The sequence below is a fragment of the Aegilops tauschii genome, chromosome 4 (assembly GCF_002575655.3).
Source record: "Aegilops tauschii subsp. strangulata cultivar AL8/78 chromosome 4, Aet v6.0, whole genome shotgun sequence".
Classification (NCBI taxonomy): domain Eukaryota; kingdom Viridiplantae; phylum Streptophyta; class Magnoliopsida; order Poales; family Poaceae; genus Aegilops; species Aegilops tauschii.
The window spans coordinates 384,679,206-384,695,750 of record NC_053038.3 but is presented as its reverse complement, the minus strand read 5'-3'; the positions used below and the strand labels follow the sequence as shown (position 1 = coordinate 384,695,750).

Sequence of the window (16,545 nt, the reverse complement as noted above, 5' to 3'; positions counted from 1 at the left end):
TTGCTCTGCCTAGGCAAAGCTCCAAAGACGGCATCAAAATATGCTCACGGCGCGTCGCCGATGGATGCAGGAGGAAGAAGACTTGGGCACCCCCAAAAATTTGAATACGAATTATTAGTTTTTGTATGTGTGTTTGTAAGGACATGTTTGATCCGGTCAGGGGGCGGACGATATACCCCTCCTTTGCAATCTGGACAATCCCCTTTTTGAGTTAATAAATTCCCTTTTACCTTGAAAAAAGGGGCGTGCGATGTTTAATATATGGAGTAGCATTAGGCCCTTCGCAATAAATAAATAGATACAAAGTGTCCTATATTTGAGGATTAATTCTTTTATCACAAAATGCATGACCTTGGACATTCAAATATTAATTTCATACCCTGCAAAAGACTCAATTCCATACCACGCATAAAAAGCATCATGTGAGTAGAACTTGAGTATAGTATAATTCTTTTGCGCTGGGTTGCATGGTAATACGTGTCTCATTTATATTATAAAGAGCAAAATACAAGTCATGTAAGGACCGACATGACAAAACTGAAAAGATAGTAGAACATCTCTGAGCTTGCTTGTGTACTTGGTCGACGTCTTTACTTGCTTTTAGGTTTCGGGAAAGATACGTAATTTGTCGACCACCAACCCAAATAATATGTACTGTAGTAGTGCGTAATAGAGAACATTGTTGAGTACTCAACATTGTTAGTAGCTGTAGCCATCAAGCCAAATAAAATAGAGCATATTGTTAGCTGTAATCCGCTAGTAGTGTGTTTGGTTGTTATCCTCACAAGTCGCTCTCCTGGTTTCACATTATTTCCAATTATGTCCTTTTGTTTCTGTCCATGAAAACTCAGCACACCCCTTTCCTAGCACAAAGTGTAAAGTCAAGAAATGTGTGCTTAGAAAACACATTATACACAACCAAGGGCAAATTAAGGCGTTTGGAGATTAATGTTGTCACTGACAGCGACCCCGTGTCATGGTCCAAACTATCGCCTGCTGTCGCGAGCAGGCAGGACAATATAGAAGCACCGAATCATCATCAAACAATCCGATATATCTCCTTCGTTTTCGAGATCTAAAAGATGATCATGTTCTCAGTGCATACATACACAGAGTATACTATAACACACATCGCATTTCAATTTACGCCAGACAACAATTTCGCCAGGGAACAGAGACTGACGTGCAAGCATGAATATCTGACGCACATAGAAACTATACTGGCGTACATGGAAAGCACAATATCAGTATCTTCAACAAGTGGAGAAATGTTCTATTGCTCACATTGACTGGTTGTCCAGAACAAACTGTTCACGTCACAAACTTTTTATTTTCGGTGATCAACAGATCTCTTGGTGTACACTAATCCAATGTATATTCTAGTATACAGTTTGGTACAAAACTGCAAACTGCTTAGCAAAACCCTGAAATATGGGAGATGAAAGAGAGGGAGGAGAATATGTAAGAGGGCCTTCTCGTTCCAAAGCAGGTATTATGCTAGATCTGGTGCCAACGCAGGTGTACTGTTCGTGGAGCCGATTGGTTCTTGTAGGGCGAGGTTCAGCGGGAACATCTCGCATTGAGCAACATGTGCCATCAGCTGGTCCATGAGGACCAATGCGGCCATCGTCTCCACCATTGGAACAGCTACAGAAGCAATGATGGGGAAAGGATCAGGTGATAGGACACCAATAGACGTAACAAAAGGTAGAGTATTAGATGGATCCATTACCCCTAGGGACAACACATGGGTCATGGCGACCCCTTGTCAGAAGTTCGATATCCTCATGATCCCTTGTTACAGTATTTTGCTTCTTCTGGGAAAATGAAATTAACACCTCAGATGAATGACTATACAAATGTACCACAGGTAGCATGCATGAAATGTCGCCCTACTTATACTCCAATGGGAAGAAACCAAATTTTTGCACCAAATAAAGGTTTGACTATTCATGGCTGCTAACAAGTTTGATACTTGACATAGCAGTGGTTACAAGTTATTACGGCATAATATCACAGTTCTTATCATTCGAAAAGCATGCCATGGAAACGTTGCTACACTTTCAAGAACATTTTCTCTGTTTTGCAATTCTGAAAGGAAGTTCTCTGCACTGGAATGACTTACCCCAATAGTTGCTGTTGGCTTGAAAGCTACTTTGAAGTATATAGTTTCACCATTTGATATCCCTCCCTGCATGAACACAAATTAACAATCAAGTGTCATACTTCTGATTTTAAGTATTGAAAATGAACATTGTAATAGTAAAGCAGGCGCTAAGATAAATACCTGTACACCGCCCGAGCGATTGGTTCGTGTTCTCACATTTCCAGCCTCATCCATATAGAACTCATCGTTATGCTCACTTCCAGTTAGGTCAGTACCTGGGAACAAGTTACTAATAGTCAGGCGATTTGTAGGAGGCATTCCCACAACAACCAATTTTGTGCAAACCAATTTCCTACCTGCAAATCCACTACCGATCTCAAACCCCTTGCTTGCAGGAAGAGAAAGCATAGCCTTTGCCAGTAGAGCTTCAAGTTTGTCAAATACAGGAGAACCAAGCCCCTATAAATTATACCAGCAGGCAGAAGACAATGCGTTACTATTACTGAATTGTGTCAATGATGATTAAGCAACAAATATGATGTATGATAATGATGAGCCGAGAACAAAATAGAGTGAGGCCTTATTTGGTTTATTATGCTGGAACACACCAAAATCAACATAACAGAATCTTAATACTTACACGAGGAACATTTCTGGCAATGCATGTGACCACCCCACCAATCGAATTCCCATTAATTCGTACTTTATCAATTGCATCAATCATCTTCTGTGCATATTCTGGATCAGGACATCTACAGATGTTGCTCTCTATCTGGAAATTTTAAAAACAAGAAAAAAATCCAGTAAATCACTGAAGAGTATCCTGTAATGTTAGTCAAAAGGGTGGCAACCACGGACCTGATCCAGGGTAAGAGCTTCGTAATCAACTGCGTCTTCAGGAAGTACCACTTGATGCACTTTGGAAACAAATGCTAGAATCTGCAGGTAAATATTTCTCCGCCATAAGGTACTGAAAAATTAAGTTATCAAGACAGAGAGAGCCACGAAATTTGCCCTTCTGTGTGGGAATGAAATGGTGAAATAAATCAGTATTCGCATCAGCATGATACAGATTGCTCTATGCAACAGTATACAAGACGGATCGAAGTACATAAACAACTGGATTGTCATATTTAGGTCAAGCAAGAACTGAAATAAAAACAAAATAAAGAGGGGCCATCCAAGGGGAAAACCACTGCTTATTTGCAAAATCTAACGATGCTAGTATTTAATTTAAGACAAAAGTTGAATGCTTCGACATATTTAGGATGTATCCACATGCAAGTTTTCTTTCTTCAGGCCATTGTTTATCAAGCAGTAACCAGGGGAGTGACAAGACTTGGTTACAGATGTGGAATAGTTAAAAAAAAAAGGTGCCAAGTAGGACCGAACCTCTACTCCACATTTGAGCTTAAGAATTTTCTTTGCAACAGCTCCTGCAGCTACCCTTCCAATGGTTTCTCTTGCCGATGACCTTCCACCTCCCTATTACAGTTGGTATAGAAAATTGTTTAATTCAACTATTCAAGTACAGAAAACACCCACATGTAAAGTTGAAGCAGAAAAGCTGCAATAGTTAGTGCTTCAGTGTGAGAACTGGTCTATACATTTTATATATGTATGACAACAGGTACCTGCACAGATCTAACACCGTATTTGAGGTCATAAGTTAAATCCGCATGGGAAGGTCTGTACGCCTTAGCCATTTCAGTGTAATCCTGTGGAACCAAATATGATTGCGAAACAAAAGGGTCAGTGCCAACAATTATTGCCCTTCCAAATGTCCAGCTACCATGAGCAGTTATTAAAAATCTTATATGAGATACTACTACTAGATACTTACACCCCCTCTTTGATCCGTGTTTGGGACAAGAACATGAATTGGTGTCCCAGTGGTCATTCCTGCAGAAAATTCATTCAGCTTTTCATAACACTGACACAAACTAATGCATTCTTATTTAAAAATCAAATGCACCAAGGATATCCCATGTCTTGAAATGTACCCTACCTTCGTATGTCCCTGAAAGGATTTTACAAGTATCGGTCTCCTTCCTTGGGGTTGTTATTCTGCTCTGACCGGGCCGCCTGTGATAATCAACCTCTTCATATTAGTTTGCATCATGGAAATATCTAATGATTATATCTCCAAGAGTTCAACAGAATGCATTTGCAATATCCTAATTCTGGCAGCAGCTGGAAAACTAATGAAATATTGAAGCACACCTTCGATCAAGGTCTCCTTGCATGTCTTCCTCCGTGAGTGGGATTCTGGGTGGACAACCACTGATAACGCAGCCAACACCGCCTCCATGAGACTCTCCATAAGTTGCAACCTGGAAGTAGTCCCCGAAGATGTTTCCAGCTGCTTTCACCTCTGTTCTCCAATTTACGGAGCAACACATGTCAGAGTTAGCTCTTTTACGGTTCTCGTTCAAAGAGAACTGCAGTTATGCTGACATGCAGGGCATCTCAGAGTTTACATAGAATATACAAATTCAGGATACAAAAAACGACAGCATTGGAACTAGGTACTGTCACAACCCCTGAGATCTCAAAACACCAATGGAGATGCAACAGTGAACCTGTACTGAGCTATGGGTGATATGGCCAAACGAACTATGATCTTTGAAATTGCGATCGCGGAAATACGGTTCCCGAAAATGGCATCAGAAAGACGGCTTTTCTCTACAGAACAGTTCACAAACCCTCTTCTCCATGCCACCAACGACGGCCATACTATACTCTCAGGCAGCAGCTGACCAAGCAATCCTAAGCTCGCCTTAAAGCAACCAACCAGTTACCCCCAACCCCATAAACGGAGCAGACACGGCGAAGCGCGTTCTAACAACAGGAATCGAGGAGGCGCGGAGCAGCGGGACGGACCTAGGCGGGCGGCGCGGCGGCGACCGACGGAGAAGCGGACGGAGGCGGGGGCGGAGTCCGTGAGCGCCCGGAACCCGCCGCGGGGGAGGGAGCTCCAGGGCGCCCCGGCGGCGAGCTGGTGCGACGTGGGCGCGGCTGCCATTGGAGAGGGGTGGTAGATTGGTTGGTTTGGTTTCGGTTGGTGAGGTGGAACAGAGGAGGAAGGGGAGGGGGTGGACTCTAAATACGCGACGGAGAGGCGCCACCTACCTACCCCTCGCTCCGGCGGCTCAGGTCTGGTGGTCTGGTTTGGTTTCGTGGTGTTTGCCGCACCTACGACGACGAGACCGGAGGCCCCGGTCCGGTGCGGGTTGGTGAGGGGATTGACTCGCTAAACACAACACACAGTTTTTTTTATTACAATATACACATGCTTGTGCGTTGCAATGGAAAATCAAAATCACAATATCTAGGGGTTTATGTCCCGTCTCCTCTCCTTCTCCTCTCCTCCTCCTCCCCTCTCTTCTTGAGAGTCGCCTCTTGCTCAGGCCCGGCTCGGGCCCCTCTCCTCTCCGACGGCGCTGCCGGCCGGAGTAGGGCGGGGAGAAGAGCTTGGATTGCCGTACAGACTAGATGTCAGGTTGTCTTTAGGACTAGCGTTATGCCGTCGGGAGGTATGCGGCTGGTGCAGGCGAGCTGTGACCAGCGGCTGGCGGCGGTGAAACTCCTCTTAACGGTGCTCCGGTGGTCGGAGCCAGAGGCGGAGGGGATTTTCGTCGGCGTTTCTCCCCCAAATAAGCTCGCAGGTGTCCCAGATCTGGAGCTCAAGCTCCTTCTTCCCCACTTCTTCTCAAGCTGCCATGGAGGTGGACTGGAAGAAGAGGGAGGAAGGGGATTTAGTTGCTCTATCCTTTCTGCGTGTCCTTGGAGCCTAAGTTTTGCAGCAAATGGTGGGGGATCTCGGTGCAAAGAGCATCAGGAGGTTCTTGCCACTGCGCCGCTGCACCTTCTGGTCGAAAGGCGACCACTCGGAGTTCCAGCGACGGCGTCCGGCTCCTCTATTTCCTCCTGGCCGCCGAGCCATATGGGAGGCAGTTTAGCAGGTTCTTCGTCTGGTACTTCAACTGTCTACCTCTGATTGTGCGCTGGTGGTGCTGTAGCCATTCCTCCGCCCCAAGTGGTTTCGTCCCCGGTGGTGGTGGGATAGGGCCAGGATCGAAGACGGCGAAGAGGACTCGATTGCTTTTCAGTTTTGTTGTCTGGGGTCCTATCTACAAAAATGTCCGGCCTGGATTGTAATTTTCTCTTTCTGTTGGGCCTTTATGTAAGATGTTGCATGCTTATATAATATAAGTCTGGGTCCTTCGGGGCCCTTCTTGTGTTGAAAAAAAATCACAATATCTATAGGTAAGTCGTCTGAATTTACTATCTGGGCCGGTCGAGTTTTGGAAGAAGAAGCAGTCTCGCCGGAGGGAAGGAAGGAAGGAGCAGCCGCTGGCGATCTATCTTAGGGTGGCAGGGTGGCAGGCTCGTCATCTGATCTATCTTACGGTGGCAGGCTCGCCGACATTCTATCTTACATGGGGGTGCAGGTTCGTCGGGAAAAATCTGCTCAATGACGGGGTTAGAGGGATGGCCGGGGGCGGCGGCGGCATGACGGTGGGCGGCGGTTGGGGGAAGGGCGGGGCGGCGAGGCTGTCGCGGGAGTGTCGGGGGCTGAGGGTGGTGGAGATTGGCGGCGAGGCCTGGGGTGGATTGGCGGTAGTCGGAGGAAGAGGATAAACAATCCATTGGCCTGGGCTAGAAGACGACGGGGGATCCGTTGGATCTTGATTGGTTTAGTTAGAAATCGGCTGGTCACAAAACTGTTTTCAGCCAACATTTGAGGCACTCGACCTTCTTGTCTTTGGACTCACGCCCCCAAATCTGCCTAGCCGAACAACAACACCGGATCTAGTGGAGGGAGGGGGGGGGGTCATCTTCACCAATCGTAGCGAGGATAAGAGTCCTTGTTCCAAGCTCCATCATGAGCTCATACCGTTGAGGTCATCCATGCGAACGAGCTCTGCACCCTTGGGAGAAGGAAGATGAGAGTGGTGTGGGGGCAGAGAAGTCCACACGCGAGGAGGGGATCAAGAGGAGTGGATGAGAAATAAAATCTACCATGGAGAAATGGGTGGAGGAGAAAGAAATAAGGAAAAGGATAAAACTAGGGAGGAGGCTATGTAGGAGTGGTTGCTTATTTGGCCGTTTGGTGGAAATGGTTTCACTTGATCTTTGTTCTTAATAGTTTCAATTATTTGATTCATTGCACTTTTTCAACGAATAAATCGGTAAGCTGGATCATTATTCTAAGGCCTCTTTGGTTTACAGGAATTTTGTGAGAATTCTACGTGATATAATTTTTGTATGAAAATTTTCCTTAAGAGTCACATTTCTATACATGATTGTTTCCTATCTGCCGTACTTCAAAGTACAAGAAATGTTAGCTCAGACCTAATAGAAGAAAAGCATATCATGTGAACTGAATGATGTATTTCTTTCTATCGCTGTTCATAGAATTTGAGCTACAATGCGTCTCACTTCTTAGGCCTCCTTTCGTCCATAAGAATTTTATTTTTATCATATGCATCACATGACATATGAATTTTGTAGGAAAAAAAATTCTTTGAATCTCTTTGGTTTGTAGGAATGGATGTCTATTCCTATGTAGAATAAGAATCAATCCTTCACATTTTCAAAGAAAAAAAACATTGCCTAGATTCAATGAAAAAAATTCTTATCATATGCATCACAGGACATCTATTTTCTTATAAGAGTTGAGATGCATGTCATCTCACTTCCTATGATTTTTCTATTCCTATACTTTTCATATCCTATGAAGCAAAGCTGCCTTATAGTTTTCCTAATCCTATAATATTTCTATATCCTGTGAACCAAAAAAGCCAAAAAGAAGAGACAATGTAACGATCAAATGAGCTTTCACAAAAAGAAAAACGATCCATCACAAATCGAACTTGACACCAGTCAGATGATGCTCGTGGAGAGGGTTGGTGACTTTGTGTTCCTCGTTTATCACACGTTAAGTTTGAGCAAACAACAGGAAAATAAGTTGGAGCACGGCAGCACGCGATGCCAACGCCAGATAAAATATACTCCATTCGCACACAAGTGGAATCATCATAACTCATCAGCCACAAACAGAGAACCCAGAGAAGAGAAATGTGTCAACCTCAAGGTAAATTTATGATACGATAGAAATTACGAGACTTTGTACAAATCTGGAGGCACCTTCTGTGCCTCTTTCCCCCCTCCCCCGACAGAGGAAACCAGGCAGGCACGAGGCACACCCCCAACCCTGCTGCAACTTCTTCAGCTAGCCAACAGCACACGCATGAACGTATCAGATGTCCTCATCTTGGCATCTGCCGGGCTCCCCGCCGGAGTCGGCGAGCCGCTTCGTGATGCCAGAAGCTTTACAACATGCTTTACATACACTACAGGTAACCGAGGCGAGTTTAACAGTTACATCCCGTATGCTCAAACGAAGTGAGCACCCTGCAGGGGGAGAAGGCCCGAAGGCCGCAATCCAGAAGCATATAGTGTTTTTACGCTGTTCGTGATAGGCTGCAGCTACACCTCTTCCTGATGCAGAGCAGGGGGTGGATGTAGCGGAGGCGATTGGGACGTCTGCTGGGGCGGCTCTTCGGCTTTGTTGTTAACTTTGATCTCCAGCAGCCGCTCGACCGGCTGACGGCAGATGGGGCACCTGGTGGTCTGGTACCTCAAGACCTTGGCGCACTCGCTGCACATACACTGCGGCAAAATATTCAGTGTCAGAGTTACTAGAGATGCCAGCAGAGTCGGCTGCCAAAAAGCTCATAATACTGGAAATGGATAACAATTCCTGAGTTATTGTAGACTTTTTCTGGATCAGTAAATAGAATATGAAATGTTTAAGATCACACTGGGTAAACAATATAGTACAAGTGGAATAACACAGTAAATCTCTGGAAATCATGTTTTTTCCTAGAATAGCAAAACTGCAGCATTATAGCTTAATTAACTTCAATCATAGATAATATCAAACTTAAGCTTGTATTTTTATAGATTTGAGACTTACCATATGCCTACATGGAAGGACAGTAGTATCCCTAGGTTCTGAGAGGCAGATGACACATTCTTTCCCAGGATCATTTGCATCAGTGTCCCCTTCCACAGAGTTTCCTATCCCATATATTTCCTGCAATTCATACCTGGTGCCATTCACCCAAAGGATCTGACTAACAACTCGTACTTGATAGTCGCCACTTTCTTTCTTTTCAAACACAGCCTGTGTGATCTGTGAGTTTGGAGTTTTTGGCTTCTGGTCTTCCCCCTCCGATGGTTGATCAGCAGACAGTGTTGTCTCAGCTTTAACTGCAAGTGGATATATTTCCATCCCCCCCTGTTTCAACAACTCAGAGTCCTCAAACACTGAGAAGTCAATTCCTGTCCCTGAAGGTTGCCTAAACTTCTGGCCAAGACCCTCTTTGAAGCTAACAGTAACAGGCTTAATCAAGTCTGGCTTCATTGCTGTTAGATTGCAGTTGAGCTCTTCCTTTGCAAAGAAGTAGACAGTCATGCTGTTCAAGGAAGTAGATTAAGAAGAATGGTAAATCACCTAACATTACAGAAAGAATAAGACTTCTTTTATCTGTATTAAGGAAGCTGTAATGCTTTAGTCATACAACATGAAAGTACAACAATACATTAAATAGCAATGCAGCTCTAGCACAAAACACCAAAATCCTCTACAAACATACCAGTGTCATATTTGCAGGAAGGACAAGTACAGTGTGCTTCGTATAGTTATCCCAGAATAAACAAATTTAATTTCAATACATATTTCGCTAACCATTAGCGATTTCGCAACCTATTACACTTAGGCATCCTTTGGTTCATAGGAATAGGAAAGTCACAGGAAATGAGATGACATGCATCTCAGTTCCTATAGGAAAAGAGATGTCACTTGGTTCATAGGATAAGAATTTCTCCAATAGGTCTGAGCTAATGTTTTTTTTTCCTTTGAAATGTAAATGATAGGAACCAATCCTACATAGGAATAGGAATCGACTCCTACAAATCAAAGGGATCTATAGAAAATTTTCCTTCAGATAGCCTATCCTATAGAATTCCTACAAAGCAAAGCAGGCCTTAAATTTATCTTTGAGAAAAATGTAGCAAGATGCATGCTTTATCACGGAACGGTATCGACAACTTGGTAGAATTGAAATTCCAAGAATTCTTTTTGGTGGCTCATAATCAGAACACGTCAATTTCAAATAAACTATAAAGAAAGACTTGCTTGGTACAAATATCTGGTAACGGACAGATTATTCAACCAAGCGCGGATGTGCTACAAAAATGATGATGAAAGAGGGAAAATGGTACAGCGGATGAAGACCTTAACAGTTCCAAATATAACTCCAAGGATGGAAACATGTTGGTTTAGAGAATAAAATATATGCCTACAGTAACAACTGAGCAGAAAGTATCTACCGTCGACTAGGCCACCTCTGAGAATAGGGCACAAGTAACACTTGGTGTTAACAATGCGGCGGAGCGAGCATCCTCTGTAAGTCTCACAACCAATGCAAAAATTACAATGGTTTGACCAGGCAGGAACCCACATATGTAGTGTTCTGCCTCCAGAGTACGGACACACAACAAGTACCAAAGTTTAACAGTTGCCAAGGGATCATCAAAGTGTATGGCAACTGTAGATCATTGAAACTTCATCCTTACTAACAGAGTTTTTACTAAAGACTTTTGAGAAGAATCTAATAATGAATAAAACATGCATATAATGCTATAGCTGGCTTTCTGGCTATTGAAGAAGCATTATTTGCAAGGACCAGGGTATCAAGGATACTGCAATAGATGACTGAGCTCGTCCTTACAAGCATGTTAGTGTTCTCAGGTAATACTTTTGTAGACAAAAAGTCTTCATGTATGGTTTTTACTAATTCCCTTTTTCTGTTTTGATCAATAGAGGGAATCGTCAATCAACAAACAAATGGAGGTCAAAGATCGCTGAAATAGACAAATACCGCCCTTAACCTCAAGCAAGTGAAAGCATCACCATCATCAGAGACTGAGACTAATTCCTCAAAGCATCAACGTCGATGTACAAAACGAATCCATGCAAACAAGAACACCTTCCACACAAATCCTGCTCCCGGCCACTGGCACAAATATACATAAAGGAAGAAAGATTCACCTTCCAGCGACGGTGGCATCGAAGGTGAAGGCGACGAGGAAGCGGCCGGGACAGCCTTCATCAGGCTCAATCCGGAGCGTCTCCTTCTTGAGGTTGACGTCGTTGCGGATGGTGACGGCCTTCTGGTGCTCGACGTAGGGCGTGGGCATGGGCGGCTGGAGCCCGTAGGGGTAGCGCCCGGCCCAGCCGGGGTAGTTGTGGGAGTGGACGGAGGGCGGGAACTCTGTGGGGGGCACGTTGGGCGGCGGCGCGGCGCCCCTGTGGTGGTGGTCGTAGGGCGCCGGGAGGGGCACCTGCACGGACGGCGGCGGCGGCGGGTAGTAGTTCCCGTACTGCGGGTAGTACTGCGGCGGGTTGGGGTTGGGGTACTGCGGCGGGTAGGGCGTGGCGGCGGCGAAGACGTAGCGGTTGGGCGCGGCCTCCGGCTGCTGCGGGGGCGGCGGCGCCTGGTGGTGGTGGCCGTGGCCGTGGCCGGAGCTCCGGCGGCGGTGGCCCGGGCCGCCTCCCCCGCCGTTGCTGCCCGCGTTGCCCATAGCTCCCGCGCGCGCAGATCACCCGCGCTCAGGCTCGGATCTCGGGGCCCTGGAGCATCAAAATTGGAGGAGCCTCGCCCTCCTCCCAATTCCTCTCCTCCCAACGTCCCCAGAAAACCCAAAAATCCAAGAAAGATAACACGCACGCCGGCTCCGGGGATCGGAAGAAGCGGCGTGGTGGAATTGGAGCCCCCGATCGATTCCCCCACGCGGATCGAAATCGACGATCGATTCGATCGGGGTCGAGGGAGGGGAGGAGGGAGGAGGGAGGGAGGGAGGGGGACGCTTGCCGGCGCGCTCACCCACACTTGTTTGCTTTCTCGTCTGTGTCGTATTTTTGGGGCTATAATGGAAGGTTGCGCGTAAAGCACACCACTATCGTCTCTTTTCTCTCCCCCCCTCGCCCTCGGTGGTTACAGCTATGGTTGTTATCTATCACACCCCCAGCCCCTTTAACTCCCCCCGAATCGCCCGCCGGCCACGCGGGGCTTGTGCGCGGCGTGCGGGCGCCAAACCAGCGGCGGGGCTCCCTCGAACCCCGTCCGAGGCACGGCGAGCTTTTTCACCCCACACGTGAGGTGAATGTGCGACGACCAGTGCGCGGAGCTCTGCATTTGGCGGTGAGGGAGTGATGGCCTATTTTCGGTGAGGCTCTGCACTGCTCCCGTTTCCAGCATGCAACCAAGTGCGAGTAATAGTGGTGTGGAGTGGCTCCAAGCCGCACGGTAAACTCCTCTCCTGGCCGCACGTGTAAAAACCTTTTGAAATTGCAGTGAAATGGCGACGACCGATGCATCATTGGCTGTTTTTGCGGGGTTGGAGTTGGAAACGGAGGGGCTGGTTGTCAAGTGGCAACAATTCTTATATTCCTTGCCCTTTTGTTAACAAAGCTTTCTGGGAAAGAGGTCCTTCTAGTGGGAGGAGGCGGTAGTGGTAGTGGTCAGAGCGGAGCCTAACCAGAGGCGTCGCTGCTCCGCTTTTGCTAGTGGGCTTTTCCGTTCGACTAATGACAAAGAAACAACAATACATTTATACCTTGTTCGGTTTGTTTGGAATAAAGCTTCCTACAATCGCACGGCTCCCTTGCATGGCCAAAATGAAAGGCGTGCACGATACAGATGCAATAATTGAGCGACCTTCCTTCGCACAACAGACGAACGGTACTGTCAGTGGCCTCGGTGTGGTCGATGGGATGGTTGATTTAAGCCTGAAAATGTGGGTGCTCCTCTAATTGGCGACACCCTTTCCGTCGTCGCACTCATTTACTTGCTCTCGCTTGGTTAGCGTCCAAAGTGGGCATGCATGCGTCCCTACTTGACTAGATAAACACTTGCTATCCGATGCGACCGCAGCTGGCCTCGACCCCGGGACAATGCCTGGACCCCAAAGGGAAGGCGATCGATCGTGAGGCACCACCGATCAGTACGTAACAAATGCCAGGCTTGTTGATGATCTCGAGATAGAGTACGCCGCGCCTCCATCTCGACCTTCCACGGTAAAACCAGACCGTGGATGAAGCTGGACAAAATATTTGTCGGCCAGAGACGTTGTGTAAATGAAGTTGGACGGGTTTATCCGGGCAGAGCTTCTTGAGGTCCAGTCCATACTTATTATTTGTCCGTTCATTTTACTTTATTTTATTTTTGAGACTCCGTTTCAGTTTACAAGTCCTGTGCATATACCTAAGTTGTCAATTTTATCATTTTAATATAAATTATATAACACAAAAATTATAACGTTTGACAATAGAACATCTAAAGTTTATATTGGTATATTTTTTGTAATATACTCCCTCCGTTTCAAAATATTTATTTTTCTAGAGATTTCAATAGATGACTACATACGAAGCAATATGAGTGAATCTACACTCTAAAATATGTCTACATACATCCGTATGTTGTAGTTCATTTGAAATGTCTAAAAAAACTTATATTTCGGTACGGAGGGAGTATGACTTTGTATTATGTTGGTCAAATTAACGACCTAGGGATACGCGTACACCCTATAAACTGAGAGAGGGAGAAATTATTTGTCCGTTCATTTGTTGGTGCGCCAAGATATCCATGGGCACGAGTTACTATCCACACCCATATGTGATAATTGTAATAAAATAATACTAATAATTGTAGCTGGATATCCGTCAAGTAGGGACGTATCTGTTGACGAGAGATGTTGTGAGAACTGAAAAGAGTAGACGAGACTGCCTCCTCCTCAACATCGACAAAAAAACAAAGGAATAACGAAGGTTCCCAACCAAAGCCAAAGCTTCACTGCACGATGCTGCCTCGGTCCGTCTTTCCTTCCCCATCAAGCAGCTTCGTCGGAGGCAAAAGGAGTTTTTCTTTTTTAGAACAACCGCCTGATCTTTATTACTCCCTTCATTTCATAATATAAGAACGTTTTTAACATTAGTGTAGTGTAAAAAATATTTTTATATTATGAAACAGAGGGAGTAATTAATACTGAAGTTTACATAATCAGGTGGTTCTAGCAACCATATATGACGCCCAGGGGCCAACTTTAAAGTGTTTTAGCAACAAGATGAGCATTTACATTATTCTCTTTTTTTTTTTGAGTGGGCATCTACATTATTCTGGTGCCCGAAATCACTAATTGAGGAGTATTCATTGCAAAGATCACTCTTATCTTTTCAGGTTGTGACAGTGGCGCACTGCATGTGCGCCACTTATCGCAACTTGAGAGTTTTCCTTTTTCCGTAGATCCGTTTATTCAAAGCGTTTCATTTCTTAAACCATGAGTCCAAATCTCGAACCGTTTTCATCGTTGGATTTCTCGCATCGAGACCTTCAAAACTAGAACCCATGTTGATAGTTTTTGACAAACTTTTTTTCACGAAAAAACTGAACGAAAAAACAAACCGGGAGCACGGGTTTTTCCATTTCCAAAAGAGGCATGCCCGTGCCTCTCGTGAAATCATAACCGTACCTCTCACGGAAGCAAAACCGTGCCTCTCGCGGAAGAAAAAAGAAGAAGAGAAGACACTTTTTTTTCCTTTCCAGGAGGCACGACCGTGCTTCTCGCGAAAGCACAACCATGCCTCTTGCGGAAGCAAAACCGTGCCTCTCACAGAAGAGAAAAAAAAGAAAACACGTTTTTTTCCGTTTGCCTCTCGCGGAAGCAAAATCGTGCCTCTCACGGAAAAAAAAACCAGAATACGCATTTTTTTTATTTCTGAGAGGCACGTCCGTGATTCTCGCGAAAGCACAACCGTGCCTTTTGCGGAAGAAAAAAACCCAGAAAACACGTTGTTTTTCGTTTCCGAAAGGTACGACCATGACTCTCGCGGAAGAAAAAAAACGTGTTTTTTCGTGTAATTTTTTTGTTCCAAAAGCTAAGGAATACCGGTGGAAAACCGAAACGTTAAAAAAAATTGTTTAAAAAGCCGAAAACACGTGCGAAAACATAAATAAAAAAACAAAATCCGAAGAGAGCGCCCAGAGCGCGACACATGGTGGGTGGCTGAGAGCGCGCCAAGTGGCGCTGATCGTTGTGAGGCTTCCGAATGGCGTCGCTCATGACCAATGACCTTACACAGGTTCGACCGACTGGGCCGGCCCGTTAAAAAAATAGTTTTGTTCATAATAAGAGGGGCCTGTGAGATTTTTTTTAGGAACAGGGGCCTGCGAGACCTCCTCCTTGGCGCCTTTAGCGCTCGTTAGCGATCGCAGCGCCCGCGCGTCGCTCGCATGGGCCTGGCCCAGCAACGCTCGTTGCCTGTCGCGGCTGGCTCGCTAGCTGCCCGCTCGATCGTTCGCTCCCGCAGCTCAATCGACAGCTACCAGCTCGATCCTTGGCTCCGGCTCGATCAATTTTTTTTCTTCACTCGGAAAAATGCTACAGTGTGTACTGATTTTCTTGGAAAAAACAAACTGTTTTACTACAGTATGTACTCTTGTCCTTTGAAAAAAGTTCATTGAATTTTAAAAATGTTCATCGAATTCGAGAAAAAGTTCATCGAATTCGAAAATAGTTCACTGAATTCGAAACAAGTTCATCCATTTCCAAGAAAAAAGTTCATTGATATTGAAAATAGTTCACCGAACTTGAAAAAAGTTCATAGAATTTGAGAAAAAGTTCATCGAATTCGAAAATAGTTCACCGAATTCGAAAATAGTTCACTGAATTCAAAAAAAGTTCATTGGTTTTCAAGAAAAGTTCATCGATTTTCAAGAAAAAAGTTCATTGATATTGAAAATAGTTCACCGAACTTGAAAAAAGTTCATAGAATTCGAGAAAAAGTTCATCGATTTTCAAATAAAGTTTATCAGATTTGGAAAACGTTCATCGAATTGAAAAAAGTTCATCGATTTTCAAGAAAAAAGTTCATTGATACTGAAAATAGTTCACCGAACTTGAAAAAAGTTCATAGAATTTGAGAAAAGGTTCATCGATTTTCAAATAAAGTTCATCAGATTTGGAAAACGTTCATCGAATTGAGAAAATTTCATCGATTTTAAAAAAAGTCCATCAAATCTGAAAAGGGAAAAAACAAAAACGAAAATAACGGAAAATAAAAACGAAAACTAAAAAGGACATTGAAAAACGATAAAAAGAAAAGGAAAGAAATAAAAAAAGAGAAAAACCAGTTTGCGACGAGTAAAGAAGATTAGTAGATGTAAATTTTCAGAAGAGGTTCTGTAGTGTAGCTGGGTAGTACAGAGTGAATCGAACCATTGAGTCGGGTGTTCGATTCTCTGTTGCACTTCTTTTTTTGCGAGTTTGAACAGGAAAACTAAGGTGAACTGGGCCGGCCCAGCGCG

The 16,545-nt window shown here is 44.9% G+C and overlaps 2 protein-coding genes across 2 annotated transcripts; both read right to left on the bottom strand.

Moving 5' to 3' along the window:
- Window positions 1–1,252: 1,252 nt before the first annotated feature.
- Window positions 1,253–5,332, bottom strand: LOC109766559 (chorismate synthase 2, chloroplastic). Its single transcript, XM_020325342.4, has 13 exons — window positions 4,991–5,332; window positions 4,331–4,481; window positions 4,116–4,192; window positions 3,951–4,009; window positions 3,742–3,825; window positions 3,500–3,592; window positions 2,966–3,046; window positions 2,748–2,879; window positions 2,464–2,566; window positions 2,288–2,382; window positions 2,126–2,191; window positions 1,733–1,817; window positions 1,253–1,647 (listed from the first exon to the last, which is right to left on the bottom strand). The coding sequence occupies exons 1-13, from the start codon at window positions 5,130–5,132 to the stop codon at window positions 1,493–1,495; spliced, it is 1,323 nt and encodes a 440-aa protein (XP_020180931.1). The 5' UTR covers window positions 5,133–5,332; the 3' UTR covers window positions 1,253–1,492.
- A 2,860-nt stretch (window positions 5,333–8,192) lies between these two features.
- On the bottom strand, window positions 8,193–12,430 carry LOC109766558 (probable E3 ubiquitin-protein ligase LUL2). Its single transcript, XM_020325341.4, has 3 exons — window positions 11,232–12,430; window positions 9,093–9,594; window positions 8,193–8,785 (listed from the first exon to the last, which is right to left on the bottom strand). Exons 1-3 carry the CDS (start codon window positions 11,762–11,764, stop codon window positions 8,603–8,605), a joined length of 1,218 nt encoding a protein of 405 aa, XP_020180930.1. The 5' UTR covers window positions 11,765–12,430; the 3' UTR covers window positions 8,193–8,602.
- Between the last annotated feature and the right edge of the window lie 4,115 nt (window positions 12,431–16,545).

Bases quoted from the DNA above. Each gene is read 5' to 3' on its own strand.
- LOC109766559 (XM_020325342.4), bottom strand. From the start codon at position 5,132: ATGGCAGCCGCGCCCACGTCGCACCAGCTCGCCGCCGGGGCGCCCTGG. The intron at 2,880-2,965 runs GTCCGTGGTTGC...TAAAATTTCCAG, and splicing joins AAGCTCTTACCCTGGATCAG to ATAGAGAGCAACATCTGTAG. The intron at 1,818-2,125 runs GTAAGTCATTCC...TCATTTTCCCAG, and splicing joins AGCCAACAGCAACTATTGGG to AAGAAGCAAAATACTGTAAC.
- LOC109766558 (XM_020325341.4), bottom strand. From the start codon at position 11,764: ATGGGCAACGCGGGCAGCAACGGCGGGGGAGGCGGCCCGGGCCACCGC. The intron at 9,595-11,231 runs GTGAATCTTTCT...TTCCTTGAACAG, and splicing joins GATGCCACCGTCGCTGGAAG to CATGACTGTCTACTTCTTTG. The intron at 8,786-9,092 runs GTAAGTCTCAAA...ATTTTGCCGCAG, and splicing joins TCCTTCCATGTAGGCATATG to TGTATGTGCAGCGAGTGCGC.